This window comes from Prunus persica, chromosome G1 (genome assembly GCF_000346465.2).
Source record: "Prunus persica cultivar Lovell chromosome G1, Prunus_persica_NCBIv2, whole genome shotgun sequence".
Lineage (NCBI taxonomy): Eukaryota > Viridiplantae > Streptophyta > Magnoliopsida > Rosales > Rosaceae > Prunus > Prunus persica.
The window spans coordinates 38624543-38646546 of record NC_034009.1 but is presented as its reverse complement, the minus strand read 5'-3'; the positions used below and the strand labels follow the sequence as shown (position 1 = coordinate 38646546).

Below are 22004 nucleotides of genomic sequence, written 5' to 3'. Positions count from 1 at the left end.
TGAGCCACGCAGGGAGGAGAGGGAGTAGCCGGACAGACAGACAGACAGACAGACGGACACAAGGTTTTCCTTTTTTTTTTTTTTTTTTTTTTTTTTTTGGGGGTTTTTGAATGAGAGTCGAGCACGGGGGTGGGTCAAGATCCAGTCAGAATCTGAGACGACTTTTACAGTCTCACATCAGTTGAAATTACCGCTCTATTATTAACCATCCACCTCAGCCCAAGTGTCATCAAATGAGTGGAATGAGGTAAGAGTTTTTTTGGGGGTAACAAATGAGGTGAGACTACGTAGTTAAAAGGAAAAACCTCTATATTTTTTTACTAAGAAAATGAATCAATTATGTTTAATGTTTGTCAAAGAGATCTAGTCCAGTGAAAAAGAGTTTTGACTTGCAGATTACAGACCTCAAATTCGAACCTTCATAACATCTTAATTGTGTGTGTGAAAAACTCTACATTCCCGATAGTTTAAATTATTGCTTATATAAAAAATTTAAAAAAAAATTCCACCCCCCTAACCCATTAAAGACCCGACAAAAGAATAACCCGTCCAAGAAATATTGAGGATCTAATTTCATACGGTTTCTCTTATTATATATATCCCGTCGATCATTTTCGTTCCTAACCAAATTTGCTAAAAATGTTTTATTTTCTCCTCTCCTTTATTATTTTGAACAAAGAAGTATGAGAACTCCACGTAAATCAAATTAATTTAGAATAGTTTAGATTCTCACTTGTATAAAAAAATAAAAATTACAATTCAGAATATGAAAAAATAAAAAATGACCGCAGCAAAGACTCCTTTTGGACCATTTGCACTACATCAGTAAAGTTTCAGCTTTCCAAATCTGGAAAGGTATTTGGACCAGCTGCAACAATTGAACCAGAAAAGAAAAACTCACAAGATGTACAAGATTACAATCAATCCATGTATTCTATGAACATAAAGCCCCAAAAGTTTATCAGCAAGGAAACTCAACATATTCTTGTACACGACCACGCATATAGGCAAACCCGTAAATTCATCCAGCAGAAAATAAACCCCATACCTACAAGCAAAGGGAAAAGACGGCCTAATTGAGGAAAGGAACATCTTAACCCTACTCATGTTTTTCTAAACTAACTGTATCGCCGGACGCAGGCTTTTCGGTTTCTTCCTCAATCTCTGAACCAGCTCTAACAGGGCTGGTACTTGTGAGTACACTGTCATCCAAAGAGTCACCAGCGTGCTTTGTTGCCTCACTGCTGACCCCTGCTCTCAAAGAGCTCAAACTAGGGGTGATAGGCGTGTTAGAACCAGAAACACGCCCTTCCAAATGTTTTGGCTGATTTAGGGCGTGACAGTGCGGGCAATAATAGGTGATGTATGGGAAATCCTCCTTCTTAGCAAGCCCTGCATAGAGACAAAAAAAGTATGAGATCATTATTTCAACCACAAGAAAGAAAGAAAACAACTGGTAGTGAGGAAAGTGCATGAGTGTGCACCATAATCAGGCCTTTCCTTCACTTGCTTCTATGAAAACATGAAAAAGCAACAGTGCCTACTCAGGATGCGGATAACCTACCATTGTGCATATGACAGTTGCCACATATGAGTGCATAAGACTGTGTTGGATCCTCACCCACAAGTAATGCTGCAATCCGAGCAATCCATCCTCCATCCTGTGGAGATGCTCCCTGAGGACTATGATGACTAACAATCAGTTGACTATGCTCAGAAACCTGATGACCGTCAGACCTTGCAGAACGAGGTGCCTCCTCTTCAGGAATAGTCAATGGGACACTCCCTGTACTATTAGATCTGGTGTGTACTGGTTTACGGTTTCGAAGTTCACCAGAATGGACAAGTTCAACATCATTGCTTTTCCCTGTTGAGGCATTAATCTCAGATTCATCTCCCACGTAGAATTTCAGACCTGAATCTGTACCCAACTTAGATGCTAGGACAGTTGCAGCAGCTGCCTTTGCTGCTGGGTCAGGATCATATCTCTGCATAAAAGAATATAACTTAAATTCAAACCAAGAAAACAGAGGGGGACAAGCAAGGTACATCTTCACATATACCATTACTCAAACACAAACCATTGCAGAGTTCCCCTAAAAACATAAATAAATAAAATAAAATAAAACCCAGCATAAAGGGCACAGGAGTCTTGTTCATTACAGTGCTTTTTTTGAAGAGATGTTCTCTCAAAGAAGCAAAAACTGATTCAGCCAACTACAATAGAAATAAGTATGCCATATGACTATTGCGAATTTGCAATCAATCTAAATGAATGGTTTCTTAAGGCCACTTTACATGACCTCCTGGAATTCTTCCAAACAGTGTTTGTCTATATCATTTAAGAAACTCTATACAACCATTAACACAGTCAAATGAGATGAAGGGGCAAAAGGCATCAACAGCTACCCCATTCACCTGATAAAAGTTCAACAAGCTAACAAAGAATACCAAAGAGAATTCAATAATGAGGCATAAAGACAGATAACAAATGCAATATAACAACAAAACTTGCTTCTAATAATTACCTGAATAAGCTGTTGAGTAGTGTAATAATTTGTCCTCTCTTTTAGTTCATCAATTTTTGCTTGCCTTTCAGCCCGAAGCCTTTCCAGGGTTTTGGCGTCCTTGCGATCACCTAATACATTGAAAGGTTGAGATATCAGATTTCTAATACATGCACACATCAACTTTATACAAGTAATGGTCACTAAGTTGCCGCATTAGATTGGAAAACTTGATTCATACAAAAAGAATGGGTTCATACAACCAATCATCCAAATTATTCAACAAACATTTTTAACAACAGCAATGAACTAATGAAACGTCATAGGTCTACTTTTCTAGCTTTCTTCCAATGATCCATTACAGCACCGACATGGTGTTAGACAACTAAAAAAACATGCCTGATGTTTCAGTTTGTGCTTCCTAGGATACAGGTATGCATGGAAGCTGTTAAGCATAAACTCAAAGCATACATAAATCAAACATTAACACGTCAAGACAATTAAAATAGGTACAGCCTGGAAAGAGAATTTTGCTCAAAGAAACATGCATGATATGTACCATATGTGTACATATTGAAAACGGTATTGAACTTCAGACATTGTAGATCAGGTATCTTTTATGAACTAGCCACCCACCAGTACCGTGCCCAATTCCAGTTCAAAGATTTGCGAATTTCGTAAACGATTCCCAAGAAAATTCCCAAATTTCATAACGCTTATTTTCCAACAGTTCAAACTCACAACTAATAAATTTAAAAAGAACTTCCTCTTGCATGGAAAGTGGCACACAATTAAAATACCAGTCAGCACGAAAAGTCCCCCTGTGAGGAACAATGTCTAAAGGACAGGTCCTCAGTGACTTTCAACAAAAATTGTCTAACAAATGACCAACAATTTAATGTGTGATGGGCCTGTGTGAAGGGACCTTTCTTACTCCAAATGTCATACGCGGAGAAGCTACACACCCCATGCACAAAGAATGTATTATGAAGCTCAAACAAATTCAATAAACAAAGTAAGAAGTAAACCACAGAATGATGAACCAATAAGCCAAAATGCTTCCTAGCAAGCCCAACCCAAGACCCTATGACAACCATGGAACCAGATACCTTTTGCAAAATAAGTCCCAGATATTAATAAAATAACTAGAATCGTCACATGAACATCAAAAATTAAGGAAGTTGCAAAGTTTAAGATACTCACGCATTCTTGTGAAGGTCACAAATGCTGAATAAGCAAGAAAAGATAAAGCAGGCAGAAGAAACATCGGAAGAATTCGAAATGTCCTCATCTTCCAATCTAAATTTGTTGCTCTCGTTGATATTATAGCATAAGCAATTGCAATAATCTGAAAATGACAAAAGTATGCAAACACTTATCATTCCCTTCTAATATTTCACTTGCCCAACTCGTTCAAACTCTATATGCCAATAAATATGACGACGAGTATGGTGCAATTTCTGGATAGTATTGCCATAAAAGTTCAGAATTCTTAATCAGCCAAAAAAAAAACCAGTTGCTGCAACAAAGTCCTAATTGATGGGTCCTATGAATGACATTCCAATACCTCAAATAAGACAGAGAAGAGAATGAGATGTCTGCTCATGCGCCTCCACGTTATGGACCTCCTCTGCATTCTAGCAAGGACAGTGGCTTCTTCTTTGGAAATGTACTTGAGCCGCTTCTCGAAGTCATCGCCGTGTAATCGGAAGATCCCACTGAACATTCTGGAGAAAAGTCCCTTGCGCTTCTTCTTCGCAACCACCTCAGGAACAGTTGCCGCGTCTTTCTTGTCGGCTTCTCCGACGACGCCTTTGTCGTCCGCCATTATTATTCCCTTTCAAATTGCTCTTTTGAATTGAAAGTGAATAGCAAATCAATCATCAATAAGCAAAAGCAATATGCAGAGATGAATAAACAATCAAAATCAGATCTGGAAAATTACGAAAAATTGTGGGAGAGAGAACCTTGAAAGCAGAAACCAACCTTGGCTTTTCAGATCTTGGAGGCGGAGAAAGCGAGGGAAAGTAATGATGAAAGTCGACAAGGAAGAGAAGTCCGTGAGGGCAACGCAAACGCAGAGCTTTGATCGATGATGGAGAGAGAAGAGAGAGTATCGGCGATGGAGTGAGAGTATCGAGGGAAAAAGGATGAAGGAAAGAAAGGGCGTCCTCTTCAAAAATGGGGCTTTGCTTTTTTTCTCGTTTTCTTTCTTCCTTCTTTATTTTTGGTTTTATTTTTTTTACACGCAAATATTCAATTAGACGCACCGCAAGGCTTCCAACGCGGGGCCGGATCACACGGTGAGTGGGGCCCACACCGGACCACAGACCCTCTTCTTTGGAGCGCAGGACCGACCCCAACGCCAGCTCTCCACACCGCGCTGGCCTATTAGAGTCTCCCCGCCAAAAAGTCTAATTGCTCTTTTTTTACTCAACGACCCTTTTCATTACTTCATTATATATAATTCAGTTTCTCAACCCATTTTTATTTTTTTCTTTTAAAATGTGAACAGTTTTTGTTAAAAAGTTTTGAAGATGCAAATGAAATTCAATCTTTTCTTAATTGAAATGGGTTGTAGGCTTAATTTAGTAAGAAATGAAGCAGCAGTTGGGTTTTAGGGCCATTTGGATGGTTTAGTTATAACTAATTTCTCTATCCAAATCATTTTCTAACTATCTACCTACTCGTTTGAAACTGCTTCTATATGATTCACTTTTTGTTAGTAAGCACTTCAAAATTTGTGTTAAAATTTTAAATGCTTTTCTGAAAAAGTACATGGAAGTATCTCATAAAAATCCACATACCAAGTGCTTCTCTAAAAAGTGGTTTTATGGCCTAAAAGCACATTGAAATTTTTCTACCGAAAGCTTTGAGAAGTACTTTTGGTTATTACAAAGGAAAATGTTAGGGAGACCAACTTTAAATACCAACTTGTGTACCAACTCTCTAATAGAGTGTGGGACCCATTGTATTGGTGGACTGGAATTGAGTTGTTCATCTTTTTCCTTTCTTGGTGCCACATTTAGGAAGGACAAGGAAAGAATCTTTACTTTTGAGACCTACTCTAAAACTTAGAAGCCAGGAAATCGATCCCAAAAGAAAGCATTTCAATTCTGGGACGACTGAAAGCTTAGAACAAGGGGGTTGCCGTCTCCCTTTCCCTCTTTCCCATTTCCTTGTATTCTTTTCCTCTCGTAGCTACCAAAGCCCATTGTTAATGGTTCACCAAGGAACAAAATAATGCTTTGCCTAATCAGTTTCAACTCTCCAACTCTTATTATAATAAATAATAGTTTTACTATCATGGGAGCAACCTCATGAATTCCATTTGAGACCAATCTGATCACCAATTATTACATCACCTCTTGGTTTTACACAAAATTCTATAATAACATTACAGAATTATGCACCCCAAAAAAAGAGACAAAAATTCCAATACCCATTGCTATTCTCGGTTTGTTTTTATAAGGCTATTCTCGGCTTCTATGGTCCCTTCCCTTGTAATCTATATGTAACATTTTTACTATAAATAATGAAAAATTCAAAACAAAAAACCAATACTTCCAGGTCAATTTCACAACCTGCGGATTTCTTCTTTGAAAGGTAAACCAGAACCTAGAATCTATTGTATCCTCCCAAACTGGACGAATAATATGGTGTCAAAACATGGTGAATAGAACATGAAACCTCAGAGGCAAACAATCCTGTATCCATCTCTGCTGTATATGTGGTATAAACACCTGCACACGAGAGAGTAAAGCATTCAAAAGAAGGATTTTGTTCTCATTACACGTCCAGGTCCCGTCATGTTATCTATAAATTTTCAACACAAAAAGAAACCTCATAGAAATGTACAAATTCTCAAGATGTGTTAGAATGTGACTCCATAGAGTGAATAATTCATGAATCATAATTCTGAAACTCATGTTTCAAGTATATATAAGTGGGTAGGAAACAGCTGAATATACCAACCTGAACAACTATAGGTGAAACATTCTGACCAAAGTCCTGCTGAATATACTCCCTAGCATCAGGACATCTTCCTTATAATGATGGTCCAAATTGTGGGATGTTTGGGCCCATCCGATCTTCACAAATATATATTAAAGCATCCTGTTTCCGTGTGAAAGGAATTATCAGATTTGGTCCCAGTTTTAGGACCACGACCATCAAGAAAAAGAGTCAATTCTATAAGCCACCTGTCAACCACTTGATCCTGTAAGATTTTTGCACAAAACAGTCAGTGTTCCATATCACTCACAAAAATATGAACGCAAAAACTTGACGCCCTAAGCTGACACGAATTAGACTTGACCAAGACCTTTTTTTATCCATCCTAATATAAGTTATCAAGTTTTAACATAACACAAAACCAGACGAGCATCTTTGTATGTTAGTAGTCTAGTAGAACTTTAGAAGTAGACAAAGAAGCTTCTCTGTCCAGCTTTCCATGGATGACCAGAATCACCAAAAAGTCTAAATTAATAACACAAATACCTAAAAATAAATGTATCACTCAAAGTGTGATGGAACATTTGTGGAAACACATACCTTCAGGAAAAACATATGAAAGATTCCTATTTGCCACAAGTAGAAAACGGCCACTGTCAGAAGGGATTCTGTTGAATTTAGATCCAAGAATTTTGAATTGCATGCCAAGATGACAATGTTGCAGTATGCATGTCAAAGTTTATAGAAGAGGATAACTCAGTTCCCCCTCGTCAGCCACTTCTGGTAAATGCCAAATGCCATGTCAGGCTCCTTAATTTTGCAGTACTGCTTGACAAGTACCTTAAATGGAACATGATCGATAGGTAAACCAGATGCCTGTATATTTTCAAAAAGCTCTTCTGCCTTCTTCATGTTACCTATCATGCAGTACCCTCTGATTAGTTCAGTGTAAGTAATTATATCTGGATCAAGTCCTGTTATCAGCATTTCACGATATAACTGCACTGCGAAAAGAATGTCGCCTAAGTTACAAGCAGCACCTATCAACAAATTATAAGTGACCACATTAGGAAAAAGACCAGACAGAAGCATTTCCTTTTTATGAGAAAGAGCACGAGTAATATTTCCTCCTTTCACTTGGGCGTGGATCAATGCATTGTAAGTATACACATTTGGTTTAACACCAAAAGCGAGCATCTGATCCTTAACAGAGAATGCAGTAGTAAGATCCCCATATCTTCCATGACAATCAATGACAGTATTCCATATTAGACTCTCAGGCACCACTGACTTCTCTTGCATATGAAGAAGAAACTCATTGGCTCTGACAACATCTCCTTTACTGCATAGGCCCCGAACAAGTATTTTGTATGAAATTTGATTGGGAGTAACTCCCATTCTTGACATAAGTCCATGGACGTAACAAGCCTCCTCTAACTTTCCTCCTTTGCAAAGACCACTTAAAATTATATTAAAAGTAAAAACACTAGGAAGTATTCCTCTTTTGATCATTTCACAAAGGTATCCATAAGCAAGGTCCATGTGTTGACTCAGACAAAATCCATGAATGAGAACATTATAAGAAACGGCATCTACTTGGGTATTCATTTGGACCATGTCATGCCAAAGACTAAGTGCCTGAACCATATTTCCATTTTTAACATAACCATCCATAAGTGTAGTTGAGATGACTAGATCTGATGTTGTCTTGTCATTATCATCATCTAATATGTCTTCTAGAAGCTTATTAGCATTCTCCAAAAGGCCTTTCTTGCACAATGCATGTACAATTATGTTGCAAGTGATTCTATTAGGCCTAATACCACTGTTACCCATCGTGGATAAAAGACAAAGAGCTTTATCCACTTCATTAAGGCGGCAATAACCCTTAATAAAAGTGTTGTATGTGGCACAGTTGGGAGAGGGGCCATTTTCTAACATCTCTCTAATAAGCCAATCTGCCTTCTCCAAGTCACCAGTTTTACACAGTCCATTTAATAGATAATTGTGTGTCAAGACATCAGGAACAATGCCTTTCTTTATCAGTTTTCTCCGAAGCCAAAAAGCTGTTCCCAACTTACCATCTATACATAAAACCTTTATGATGGCCATGCAATCTGTGTAATTAGCTTTCAAAGTGCAATCCAAAAAGCCTATATTTGCCATAGATATGCCTTCCCTGCAGATTTTCACATAATTAACAAAAGCTTGTTATGAACTATGAAATATGTATCTGTATTTGAGCATTTCCCCTATCCATCAAATAAGATTTTGAGTTTGATCCTAAGAGTACATAGACTGAAAGCTGACCTCATCGTTTTGAGACGTTCCAAACTATCCCTCAACATTGCATCCAACACATTGCAAACTGCGTGTGGATTTTGTTTACCACGGGAATTCTTCTTCTTTGAAAACCAATTTTGAGCACTCACATGGTAATTCTCGTCCCATTTTTTCCTGAAATCCTCAAAAGTGGATGGAAGTAGATCCTTACCCCGACAAGTCCTGCATATGAATATTACAAAGCAGATAATGCATATTAGCTTCTTCTTCTTCTTCTTCTTCTTCTTTTTTTCCTTACAAAAAGGCAAATGTGCTGAAATTTGAGAGCACTACGAGGTTTCTAGCAATAAATAATGTCCTCTGTATTAATTCTTTAGCTTTCTTTTTCCTCTTTTTTTACTCATTTTCACTGATACAAACAGCAGATTAATAATAAGACTAAAAATGACAAGCAATAATATCATCTGCATCAGTATGTATAGGCCTTTTCTTCATCTTTTCTAGCAGTTTTTCTCGGCAAACAAACAACAGACTAAGAGTAAAGTGTAAGACTAGAAAATTAAAATTTACCAGGAGCTTTCATCAGAGTTAGCTTGGCAGCACAAAATGTTAGCAAAGATGCGAGCAATGTTGTGCTTGATAGAGTCGAGGGTTCGATTCAAACATCTCAGAAGGGTAATGTGGGACGGCGACGATTCTCCACATGCGATTACGAGCTGTAAAAACCCAAACAAACAAACAGATGAACAATCGACGATATAAACAAATGTGAAATGACAATTTATGGGATTGAACTCACTGCCATTGGAGCTTTCTGTGAAGAAATTGAAAGTTTTTGAAAAAGAAGAAGAAGCCCCTTTCTTCTATCTTCTTCTTCTTCTTCTTCCTTGACTCCGTAACTAAGTGTTTGTGACTGGTTTTTGTACGGATTAGTCTTCTCCTGAGCGAGGTTAGCCCGGACGGCGCGAGTTTTTGGAAGATCCAAATGGTTCATGTGCTGTTGAAGATTGAAGAACCCGAATGCACACAGGTAGGGGCGGGTCGGAGGGTAATTTGGGTCAAATCGGGTTGAGCCTCGGAAGTCGGGCCCAAATCCAGCTTCTTATTATCTCTCTTCTTTTTGAATAAATGTAATACTAGCCTCTTCACATGCGTCTGCGAGAGGCTTTTTTTTAAAAAAATTTAAATTTATTATATAATTAAAGAGATAAGGATAGTTGTGTTTCATAAAAATATGATTAATTATTTGATTTTTCTTTTAATTTTAATTTTTTTAATATGAAAAAGTGTGAATTTATTATATTATTCTCATTTAATTAATAATTTCAATTCTTAATGCTTGCATTAACCAATGATATTTTCTGGTATTTTGAATGTTTTACCATTCTCTACCTTTTGCTATATATATATATATATATTAAGCTATCTTAATATTCTACCCACTATAGTAAGTTTTTTTTTTCTTTTTATCAAATAGTTATAAGCCTTTACATCGAAATCATATATAAAGTTGGGTTAGGCTATAGATTTGGGTTTTTTTTTTTTTTTTTTAATAAATAATCAAAGTGAGATAACTTCATTGAAACAATAATATTAGAGTACAAAAAGAAGTCTGGACTTTAGTAATGTAACAAGTGTGGCTTCATTAAAACCTTGCCTTTAAAAACCCCCAAATGGAGGAAAATCTGGTCAAGAAAAAAGAGTACCACTACATCACATCTAGTATAGATTCGGATTATTAACAATGATTACAATTTACATCGGATCATTAAACCTAGTTCAAAATCGAACTACGAATTTGAACCACTCTAACTTGAACTCAGATTACATAAAATTAACCCAGATGTGATCAAGTTAATTTCTTAATCTATGATTCTGACTAATCATGTTTTCTTCCGGCCACTCAAACAAGTTTAAATTCCTAATTAGGTCAATGAAAGTTTCGAATTAGGTCCGAATGAAATCAAGTTAAACAAACAACGGTGGCAAGTGAAAAGTGGGGGCATACACATTTGAAGGTTAATAGTAACAAAATATTTGCATCTCATTTTCAGCACATACTTTGAGAAGGATAAAGATGTATAGTAAAATCCTTTCAAGTTTCAACCCAGATTTATCTCCTTTGACCTTTTGTTTGTCTTCCTCCAAAATTGGTGCCTCTAGCAGCCAAGGCCTTGTCCTGGTTTTGGTGCCTACTGGTATTTCCAAACTTGAGAGGCACAACCTGCTTCATATATGCCCTTCCAGGAAAGTTTCTTTCTTCTTTTGTAAGTGATTCTAGTTGAGGCAGCCAATATGCAACATACTCGCCTTCGGGGTCATATGTCCGCGCCTGAAAAAATATAAGAGCATCTTAGGTACAGAAAGTGTTTATAAAGCTGTTGTAGCTCCAAACATAATTCATCGAAAAATTTGTGAAAAACTCTGCACTCCTGTCATTCGAAATCAGGTCTCATATTAAGAAAATATAACAAGGCAACGTATTGTGTACTCACTTGTTTCGGAATACTGAAGTAACGATCTTCTCTGGGGTCATTTCCAACTCCTTAACAGGATGAACAAATGATAAAATGTTGATTAGTATTAAACCAAAATAGTTAAGTAATTACAATCCTAAAGCATGTGGCTACAATTATAAAGGAGACCTTGGTTCTTTATAATTTTATGATCATCCTCTGCCAGGAGTGTTTACCCAACACAGAAAGTTAAGAGAGAGGCATGCCAATACTTTTAACAGAAACATGCATGCATGGAAGTAAATAAAATGATGAATTTGAAACCACCTGCTCCATAGGTCCAATTCCCATAATTGGAACAAGGGTCATAATCCAGAAGGCAAGTCTCAAACCATTCAGCTCCCATTCGCCAGTCAATACCCATATCACGAACTAGAAAGGAACATACAATCTGTAGAATAATAAATGAAGTATTGATTATTTTCAAGACTTTGCCCAATTTTCCCAGAATAATAACATTAAAGGTTAAAACAAGAAGTTTTATGGTAGCAATGCATAAATATACCATATACCATTCATAGTGACAGTTTACTTTGGAATTACCTGCCTTCCCCGATTCGACATGAATCCCGTGGTTGATAGCTCTTTCATGTTGGCGTCTATTAGAGGGTACCTAGAGGTTTAACAAGCTCTGTATATCATTAGCAGAGCAATTACAAAACACTAATATTGAGAGAGAGAGAGAGAGAGAGAGAGAGAGAGAGAGAGAGATTTTCCGTTTTGTTTTTCATAAAGATTATGGAGATATAATATTCATCATCTAGCTCTTGTGCAAAGCAATGTACCCTGTACGACCATCTCTCCAGGATTCAAATAAAATCTTGTCTTGGCTCCATCTATGCTCCACATTTCTTGGGCCACCTTCAAAAAGGCCAAAAAAAGACATGACTGCTAAGAAAGAGAAGTAGAGAGAATTGATATCTCTACAATGATATGTTAAACTAAGTGGCTCGCATGTGCTGCGCAGCAACGAACTGTTTAGTTAACATAATTTTACTTCTTTTCTTAGGCCTTTTTTTAAATACTTTGACATGATTGTATTAAAGCAATCAACTAAATTACCTAAATGGAAAAGGGAATTCCCATATTTTGCTGATAGAAACCTGAAGTAATCCCTCCATATCAATTCGAACGACACCCTGTTGTGTTGAACATAGATAAACGGAAAAGACAAAATACAAGTTCAACACTACTTGAAGAATGGTTTCTGTTGTGTTACCTGGGGGATCTATATCACCTTTGTTCCAACAAAGAAATTATATATTGACAGTATTTTGTCCTCCAAAAGTTTCATTCTAGTTCATGCAACTGAGAGAGAGAGAGAGAGAATTACCAGTATGTTGAATCATTTGCTTGCCTTTCTTTTTCATACCTCTTTACCTTAAGGATTCAATTGCCAAAATTAGTGTCAGTTTTCTCGATGTCATGTAGTCATATATAGAAAGGAACATAATAACCAAGAATTTCAACCTCTTCACCAATGAAACGAGGAGAAAGGCTTCCTGAAGCAAGCCATGGAGAAAATTTTGTCGAATAATCAGGTCCTAACATCCCATTTCTGGTGTGTTTATATATCCTTAAAAAATCCTACACATGAAACACATGAGAATAAGTCAGATAACTAAATTACTCTATTAACACTGTTCCTTTGAATATTATAAAATGTGTTCAAATAAAAAGCCATTTTCCTCTATTGGACATTTTCAACATCACAATATATATATATATACACACACACATATATAACATAAAGATTCCTCTTGCCTTCTTCCAGAAATACTCGTTTACTCTGCCCAAGGCTGCACTTTCACCCCCCACAAACTTCATTCCTTTACTTTCCTGCATCCAGAGTATGTAAAAGGAACTTCTTAAATTTCTTAATAGACAAAGTATGAAATATGTGCCTGTATACTCGTATGTATGATATAATAACCTACATTTGGAGATTGAAGTCCGAACTGATCTAATGAAGGAACACATCCCCAGTCCCCAATGCTGGGTGGTGGCCCAAGAAATGCTGGAAGTTTGATGCAGCCACGAACTGTGCATTTCGCTTCAATTGACTGCAAGTTTTTGGTATCATCAATAAACACAGCTAACAGAGAAAACCTCCCCCAGTTATATAGATTTGAAGTAAAATGAACTTGAAAGAAATCTACATGCCTTACGAAACTGCGTATACACATCCGGTAAGCTGAGGGTGTCGAATGGGAGGTCATCTATGTGGTACATAGTGGTACCCCATAAAAGTTGTAGCTTAGGATTGTTTGTAGAACTAGGCCCAGAGGATTGCGCTGAAGACAATGGTAAAACCACTCGTTGCAGACCTTTTCTGACCAATCTTTCAACATTTAGCTCCTCACTGCAAGTTTCTTTTTGGGCATATACCTATGTAGATTAGATTACATACCAACATTCTGCTGCTTTAATAAGTTGAAAAGAACATAACAAACTCATTCTACCAATCAAATAGTGTGGAAATCACTTAACTGTGTGGGCTCCAAAAACCTCTGCAAGAGAAGGGAGAATCTCCTCAGGCTTCCCATGTTGAATGAGCAGGTTAAGACCCCGCTTCATTAAATTTTTCTTCAAGTCAGCCAAGCACTCAATGAGAAATTGCGCTCTCAACGCTGCCAAACAACAAAATTGTATGACATTTCAATTCTGCATCATTCTATGTTACAAGGAGATTTTAAACACAGCAGCACAAGCCAAAATGAGAACAAAATTCCAAACATTTCACAGCCCAAGGTAATAGAAAACAAGCCAAAAGTCCAAAAACTTCAACTAGGAGGATAAAAAATTTGAAATTCTTTTAATAAAATAAAATTGGTACCTCCAGTTTTGGGAAAACCAAAGTAATGGGTAGAGCCAAAAAGCCTGGGATCAACGCAATACACACCCAAAACCTCCTGGGACGAAATCCAAGCCTTGTAAAGAGCCTCATTGTCCAGCACTCTGAGGTCGTTTCTGAACCAAACGACAGCCACACCTTTGCCGTTTCTCTTGACAGGGGAGGCCGAGTACCTCTGAAAGGTTTGGTCCGCAACCCGGTCCATATCCTCCGGGTCCAAACCCGGAACCTTGTAGACCGGGGCAGAGGATTGGGATTTGGAGCTGGAACTCATTGCTTGGAAAAGATTGAGTCTTTTGGTTGAAATTGTGGGTTTTGGATATGGGAATGGGAGGATGATCAGCTTTTTCAGACGGTAGGGAGCGAGTGAGGAGTGAAGAACAGCCATGCCATGTTGTGAGATCGAGGGAAAGAGAGAGAGAGAGTTTTAGGCTGTTGGGTTGCTGACACGTGGCAGAGAGTTTGAATTTGTAACGTGGCGGTTTGTAAGCCAGTGGAGGGAAGGACACTGATTTGCCTTCAAACCTACCGTTAGGTCCGTTATTATTGGCGGTAGTTTCATCTTTATTGTTGTCAAAACCTTATTTTTTTGGTTAAATAAATAGAGTTGAACAAAGACCTGCTATTTCCACCCTTTTATTATCCAAATTTTACCGTTGTGAAAAAATTGTAAACGATTTTGATAAAAATTAAAGCATATCTAACAAAAAAACTAATAATAAATCAAGGTATCAAGATTCGTATAATACACTCTGTTTCCTATAATTTGAACATGACTGATCACTAGTGATGTGTTGGATTAAAATAGAAAACTTTGCCATTGTGAGGCTAAAGGTTCACAGAAACGATCTATCATGAAACTCCTTTAATACCTGTAATTTCTTTCTCATTGAGGTTTAATCCACTACATTACTGAGAGTAAGAAAAATAATGTATGAATTTCAGAACTATAGAACAATCTAGTTCCACAAACCCAAATACACGTTTAAGCCACCAGCAACCCTGTCAGTCCAGTGTGTTACTCTTACTCTGATGTATATGTTGCCGATGCCCTACATCAGTTGAACCAAGTCACTCAAAATTAACTCAAGCAAGGCAGACAGGGTAATCATCTGGAATGAAGAACGGGAATACCTGTTAGCATTGTTCAGAACAGGAAACGAAAGGCTAACGATGATAGTTCTGTCCTTTCAGAATAGTCCACGACCTGAAGTAAATTGATAAACATAGATTATCTACTCATTCAGCGTGATCTGACATTATCTTATTTAAAATTCAAGCATTCCTTAACTTATTTAATATAATTTATCCTTAATATTTGCTTTAAGCTGGAAATGATTTCCTTGAATACTTTTCAGAAGTCAGCATTTCAGTAATTGGGAACCGCATGATTTAGAAGTCAGCAGATCAACGTACTCCTACCTATAGAGTTGTTCTACGAGCACAACTATTGCAATTTGATGGTTTAATACCATAGAAGACAGCTTGACAGAAACATCAGCACGCTCTCGCAATCGTTTTCCATGACCATACGGTCCACCAATGCAGAATGATAGTCTTGAAGCTCCCTACAGACAAAGGAACAATAGTGTTATTGGTAAAAAGTTCTTGAATTTTCGTGCTTAACTTTCCTCTGCCAGCTCAACATACATACAAACAACATATATTAAGAATGGATGAATTTCAAGCATGCACACTATCATTCTTGAAAATCACTAAAACGAGAGGTCATTCATACTGTATTTCCAGCATCCCCCACCAACTCAGCCATCTGCTCGGACCCTATGTCTTTCCCACGCTCATCCAACAGCACAACCTATGAGCACAAGATTACAAAGTGACAATGTAGAAACAAGTATAACCCTTTTAGCATATAGTTTATAACAGCTTTGATGAATTCCACCAAAATGGAATGGCACCACTTTCCCTTTCCAGAGCATCTGAGAAAGGAAGTCATTTCTACAATGGATTTAGAATAAAAGAAATTTAGCCTTCAGCATGATAATAATGGTTAAATCCATAAGAATCGGAACCTCTTTTATTTCATGGAAATCCTATATGTAAGAAAAATCAAGCCTGACGAGGGCATTTAAAAACATGTGCTGAAAGGGTAGTAGAGATTGAGTCGGTTCAGGCTCGGTAGATGAGCAGATCAAGGGTAATAGCAGAACATTACAAAGAAAAGGTATCCAGAGCAAATTTTTTTATGTAAAGGCAAGACTAATTCTCCTACTATTGCGAGAAGTTATTCATCCAATTAAGATTGAGTCCATATGATGCTCAGACTGTACCCAATCGTCAGACGTGATAAGATCCATAACAGCACTGTCTTCATGATCAACCTGAGCTCTCCAATCACTACAATGTACAAGAAAACTAATATAAGCTCTACAAAAAGAAATGATCTGATGAAACCACAATACGAATGTTTCCTCCATGCGTCCAATGTCAATAATTTTCTCACAATTTTGGTTTTTTTTTTTTTTTTTTTGGGTGAACTTTCTCACATTATTAATGTCCAGTTTGCAGGAAAGAGGTCTATGCATATCCAAGATAAAGATATATATATATATATATATATTCACATTAACTACAAAGATTGTGATGATTTAGATGAAAAAAGATGAGAGTACCGTGCATTTTTAGGATTGTTCCGTATGTGAGCATCTTCAACACTACAGTAGAGCTTAAGCTTTTCAATGTACTCATCCACTACGAGTTGTACACCTTGTGATCTCTTTTTCCCTACTGATATTATTCGTATAGGGAATGCTCTCTGCCCAGAATCAATATCACATTTAATCAGAATGAGAACCTACTAGTTCTAGGTCCAGTAGGTGTAATGATCTGTTGATGCAACACACAGTAGCCAAATGCTCAAAAGAACGACAAAATCAAATTCACTGAGCAAACTGATACTTCATAGCTAACATGATGGGTGGATTTCAATTGAAACAGATACGCAAATTACTCAAAAAAGGGCCAACAAAATCAAGATCATTGAGCAAACTGAAACAATGGATGGGTTGTCGGGTAACAAAGTTGAACTCATAAATCATATAAATATAGTTTTCGTTCCAGAGATAAAACTTACTGTTCCGCAATGTAATAAATCCAACGACGGCAGATGTAGTATCAATCACTGATTCGGTATGAATAAAGAAATATTTGAAATATATACATTAAAAACAAAGGATATTAATTGAGGTGGAGATAGTTTACCACTGCTTGACCTGTGTACTTACAATCTCTACCTGAAAATTGTAAACGAAATCAAGTTCATAAAATGACAAACTTGAGATGAGATAATGAAGAATATAATAGGGCTGCTAAGGTTCTGAGATAACAGTAACCTGAAGGAAGAGCATAATTAATGGTGGGAAGACGGGCACTAAGCATGACAACCATTTAGAAGGGAAGAAAGACCAAAAAAAAATGGTACTTCTAGCTCCAAATTTGGACCAAATTTACCCTGAAAAAGACAAAACAAGAATGTGAACGGTGATTTATGATGTTGTAGGCTTTGTGTATTGAATATTTTTAGGCAAATGTAAAACCACTCTGGTGACATCCTATTCCTCACTGAAAAATGTGAGCATTGCCATTCTTCTCATTTCATAATACACAAAATGCAGGCACATGGTTTTGGTGAGATTATTGGCCATAATTACTCTTTGCTTATTTCGTAGGAAAAGCTCTGAACAATAGGAAATTTCGATATGAACTAGTTTCATATGTTTCATGTTTGGCAAGGGAGAAAAAAAATAGATAAAACGAACAAAATTACTCTTGCTTATAGTTCGATGGAAGACACAGAAAAGATAAAATCATGGGCCCTTGATGCAAAAATGTTCTACATAATTGGTTGCCAAAATCTAGCAAATGATATGGCAAACCAAACTTTGCAGCAAGTTAACAATGAGACAATATGGGGAAATGATAAAAACCAGATTATCCTAAGAACAAATACCAACCTTAAGTTCGAAGGAGCCAATTGGGCAGTGCCCAGTTCAACAAAGAAACATAACTCGAATACTGATATTAATCTCTCTCTCTCTCTCTCTCTCTCTCTCAATTAGCGTTAAGCGACGGCTTTTCACGGCCCTGAGTGAAACCGCCGAGAGTTCAACAGCAGAAGCAAAGCTTCTAATAAAACCCATAAAAATTTCTAGCCTCATAGAACGTGCTTCTAAAATGATGAGACGTTGGGTTAGAGCAGGGGACAGACTCTGGGTTGGACTTGTATTTGGAATTGAAGCCCATAACCCATTGATGTAGGCCCATAACTCAATGTGCGTGCATGTCCGTTGGGGAAGAGGAGAGAGTTTGAGGAGTTTCTAGAACCTACGTCCCTGCATATTATATATTTGCCATAATCACAGAATTGAAGGGTTCGACGATCAATTCTCATTCTCTCGCGTAATCTCTTCCAGTAAAGATGTCTGCTTTCGATAACGTAGTTGTTGTTGGGAAGCTGAAGCTGAAAGGAAAACCCTTGGCCGTGAAAGGAGGTGGGGTTTCAAAGAAAAATAAGAAGAAACGCAGCAATTATTATCACCAATTGTCTCAAGCCTCACAAGGGTAGTTGATGCCCTTCCCTCCTTTTCTAATTCTACTCAAATTCTTATTTTCTGCGTTGCATTGCATGTAATCTGATATTATATTCTTGAAATTTTTATTTATATTTATTTATTTGGGTGTTTTTTTTGAATTTATGGTCCCGTGGAAGACGGGATTGGTAGGTGGTGATTAAAATTTACAAATATGAATGAACCCTTTTCCAATTTTGTGGTAAAGTTTTGATCTTTTTTGTTTGGAGGTTGTGATTTTTGTTTCGCTAATGGAGAAATCAATTTTTTGTTTTGGAGGGTGATAGGTGGAGAAGCAGTGATGGATGATACTGAGAATGACGGTGGCAGAGGACAGGCTGGGGCTTATGATGATCATCTGACACCCGCGGAGAGGCGGTACCTCCAACAGACAGAGAGGATTCAACTGAAAAAGCTTGCCAAGATGGCCAAAAAATCACATCGCGATCGGGTTCAGGAATTTAACCACTATCTGGCAAATCTTAGTGAGCATCATGACATTCCCAAAGTAGGCCCTGGCTAACAACATTCCCTTTCTTCTTTTTTGTCAATTTGGAATTTTGGAATTGCATTTTGATTGTTTGGACCTCAAGAAACCTTTTTGTGTTACTACATTTTTTATAGAGAAGATTGTCTACTTTTCCTTTGTCTGCTGCAACACTTCTCACTTGTTTTAGATCAAGCAAATTTTCATGTTTTAGTGTGTTCGCGATCATGTTGATTGTAGCTTTCGAAATCTAAGGCCCAACTTTCCGTTGATCTAACATGTTCAGTCGTATCAAAGTAGCTTCAGATGTACAATAATAGCATTGAGATATCACACATTTGTTTGCAGCATTAAGCGTTACATTTTTCATGGAAAACGGTTCTTGTCTCACAATAACCATTTCAAGTGGAATTACCACGTCTTTGGAAAACAAATAGTGAACCTTTAGAGCCCTTCCCCAACCTGACCTTGTCATCTATGTATGTGATCTGGAGTTTAACCTCGCTTTCACCGCCGTATCGGAACTCCAATGCACCAACCTTCAGTTCTGGTGGCTCAAATATAACTTGGATCCATTTATCGTCTAAAGCCTTCAACTTTCCTGCTCGTGCGTGCAGAGATGAGAAGTTGAGAACACTCAATCAAGTAGAAAAGGGAACAAGCTTATGAAAAGATTAGCATATGAAACTTGATAATGTGATTTTGTTGTTGTCAAAGGTAGGTATGTGAGGTAAAGAATAACAGAAGCTTACAACAACAGATTGGATTTCATACAATGTTCAATAAAAGGAGCTTTGTTGCTAACACAACCATCACTGACCAGACCAGAAAATGAGAATGGTGTTTAAAGTTCAAACTACAAAGCAAAGCGTATAATCAGGAAAAAAATAAACATCGGTATTATCTTAGCCTTAGCAGCCTACCTGTTAAAGAGACTTCTCCATCCAAGAACCCAAAAGCAGAGAAGGAGACTTTGTTTTTGACAATGTCAGGAGCTTCAATAACTTGAATCATCTCCTTCGTTTTAAAAACAAGGCGGCCTAACGTACTTCTGTAGCCACCCCCGGGTGATGTCGGCACTGAACAGTACACCACATCCCAATCTGTGAAAGCACTAGATTAAATCATCATATGACCAACAACAACAAAGAAATGCATACCATGTAATAGTAATGAGCAGATTATCAAATACGTTACACAGAGCCAAACAGTTGCTCATGCTAATTTTCAAAAACAAATGCCAAGGCAGTTGTGGTAATTGTCATTGTTGTTTTCAACACCTGGATAAAGTTGAAAATCATATGTCATATGGATGCTTGTTCTTCAACTTTTAACTTCTTTTAACTTTGAAGTCGAGACTAATTTTGAACTGAGAGTTTTGAGTTTTGGCCACAATGCCAGAAAAGAAGATATTTCAGCCCAAAAGTTAAGCTGTAATATGCATCTCCAGAAACAAAGTCCACACCTTAATGGGATTTACCTCCGAAAATAAGAGGGCATTTCACTGGTTCACTAACGCAAAAGCTCTGCAATTTCTCAGCCACTTCAGCTACCTCTTCTTGTTCTTCCTTTTTCAGCAAAACTCCTCTATCAGAATGTGTCACCTGATTCAGATCATAAGTCATATTTCATGAGTCAAATATAAAATAAATAAAAAGACTTGGCATAAACCACAAATCAAACTGCACATACGATACTTCATACAGTACTAAATCCATTAACATAAGCCTATTAATTTTCCAACAAGGCAACAGTGAAACTAATATGGATAAAAAAATCACATTTTCTCAGCTACTGTACAACAAATCACGAACCCAGAATTGAAAAACCAAAAAACTAAAACATGGGATTGATAAAAGCCATACCTTGGAAAGAATAGACGCAGAGAGCTCTTCGGGACCGGTCAGCACTTGGGGGTTGGAGACTGAAACAGAGGCCAATATCCTCAACGTTTTGTGCCGACGACAACGAGTGTAAGGTAAAATGGCAAAAGCCAAATTTGTGGGTTTTGAGCAAAAATTGAGGAATTGGGGTTTCGAGGGCTCAGGGCCTCCTCTGAATGTGGAGGGTGACAAAGCTAATGAAGAGGTTAATGCAGCAGCCATGGAGGAAAGGCGGGGCTTCGACCAGATTGTGAAAATCTGCTAAGCGATTGCAGTTATCTGATTACAGGTGAAGTGGTGCCACGTAGGCAATGCAAATCAAAGGCGGGACCGCTTTGGTTTAGGCTATTGGTGTAGATGACGCCACGTATGAAAACTTTATTTCTTTGCCTTATCTAATTGGTCAGCGTTCCGAGCTTTTTTCTGTTTTTGTTTTGGTCGAAGCGTTCCGAGCTTTTACCACTCCTCTTTTGTTCTACATTTTCTTTCTTGTTATAGTAAAAATTATTATAAAAATAAAATAGAGTGTAAGTGGAAAATTACTACCCTTAATTTTAGAGCATCTGTAATCATGCTCTTTATTTTTTAGTTAAAATTTAATTAAAAATATTAGAATTTATTTTAGGAGCTCTCTATAAAATTTTAACTCCAATCATACTCTCTAGTTTAAGAAGTCATAAATACTATAACTCTTTTTTAATTGGCCAAGTTCTATAAAAAAAATATATATATAAATCATTAACATTAATTAAGGTTTAAAATACTCATAAAATAAAATAGTATTAAACTACAGGGAACCACTATGAGTCCTTCATCTCTCTTCATATTTATGAGCTCCTAGAAGTTTCCTTATTTTAGGAGGTAGTTTAAGGAGTCCATTGTGAATGCTATTAGAACGCTTTTTGGCTCTGTTTGGCTCCTCTTCCTAGTT

General features: G+C 37.2%; 6 protein-coding genes across 8 annotated transcripts; 1 reads left to right on the top strand and 5 right to left on the bottom strand.

Moving 5' to 3' along the window:
- On the bottom strand, positions 776-4842 carry LOC18792245 (uncharacterized protein At2g24330). The gene is made up of 6 exons (XM_007222647.2): positions 4494-4842; positions 4075-4357; positions 3711-3855; positions 2529-2638; positions 1565-1988; positions 776-1392 (listed from the first exon to the last, which is right to left on the bottom strand). Exons 2-6 carry the CDS (start codon positions 4333-4335, stop codon positions 1100-1102), a joined length of 1233 nt encoding a protein of 410 aa, XP_007222709.1. The 5' UTR covers positions 4336-4357; positions 4494-4842; the 3' UTR covers positions 776-1099.
- Positions 5761-9943, bottom strand: LOC18788752 (pentatricopeptide repeat-containing protein At5g24830). Its single transcript, XM_007224913.2, has 6 exons — positions 9544-9943; positions 9315-9460; positions 8772-8966; positions 7062-8640; positions 6483-6726; positions 5761-6250 (listed from the first exon to the last, which is right to left on the bottom strand). The coding sequence occupies exons 1-4, from the start codon at positions 9736-9738 to the stop codon at positions 7218-7220; spliced, it is 1959 nt and encodes a 652-aa protein (XP_007224975.2). The 5' UTR covers positions 9739-9943; the 3' UTR covers positions 5761-6250; positions 6483-6726; positions 7062-7217.
- Positions 10285-14781, bottom strand: LOC18794003 (cryptochrome DASH, chloroplastic/mitochondrial). The gene is made up of 13 exons (XM_020569182.1): positions 14097-14781; positions 13751-13890; positions 13424-13648; positions 13198-13323; positions 13025-13099; positions 12731-12847; positions 12594-12640; positions 12323-12399; positions 12046-12121; positions 11804-11873; positions 11528-11651; positions 11240-11289; positions 10285-11076 (listed from the first exon to the last, which is right to left on the bottom strand). Exons 1-13 carry the CDS (start codon positions 14500-14502, stop codon positions 10858-10860), a joined length of 1752 nt encoding a protein of 583 aa, XP_020424771.1. The 5' UTR covers positions 14503-14781; the 3' UTR covers positions 10285-10857.
- On the bottom strand, positions 14953-18332 carry LOC18793243 (putative RNA methyltransferase At5g10620). Its single transcript, XM_007227611.2, has 9 exons — positions 18089-18332; positions 17468-17586; positions 17337-17368; positions 16748-16890; positions 16406-16472; positions 15853-15930; positions 15537-15682; positions 15249-15321; positions 14953-15166 (listed from the first exon to the last, which is right to left on the bottom strand). Exons 2-8 carry the CDS (start codon positions 17520-17522, stop codon positions 15282-15284), a joined length of 561 nt encoding a protein of 186 aa, XP_007227673.1. The 5' UTR covers positions 17523-17586; positions 18089-18332; the 3' UTR covers positions 14953-15166; positions 15249-15281.
- Positions 18478-19353, top strand: LOC18790159 (protein FAM32A). Of its 3 annotated transcripts, none has more exons than XM_020569210.1 (2): positions 18478-18625; positions 18991-19353. In XM_020569210.1, the coding sequence occupies exons 1-2, from the start codon at positions 18553-18555 to the stop codon at positions 19224-19226; spliced, it is 309 nt and encodes a 102-aa protein (XP_020424799.1). In that variant the 5' UTR covers positions 18478-18552; the 3' UTR covers positions 19227-19353. The 3 variants fall into 3 exon arrangements, with proteins under 3 accessions (XP_020424799.1, XP_020424796.1, XP_007226896.1); XM_020569207.1 differs by having other exon boundaries at positions 18478-18695; positions 18992-19353; XM_007226834.2 differs by having other exon boundaries at positions 18478-18695; positions 18983-19353.
- On the bottom strand, positions 19480-21345 carry LOC18791209 (probable plastid-lipid-associated protein 8, chloroplastic). Its single transcript, XM_007223679.2, has 4 exons — positions 21056-21345; positions 20671-20794; positions 20114-20293; positions 19480-19791 (listed from the first exon to the last, which is right to left on the bottom strand). Exons 1-4 carry the CDS (start codon positions 21293-21295, stop codon positions 19592-19594), a joined length of 744 nt encoding a protein of 247 aa, XP_007223741.1. The 5' UTR covers positions 21296-21345; the 3' UTR covers positions 19480-19591.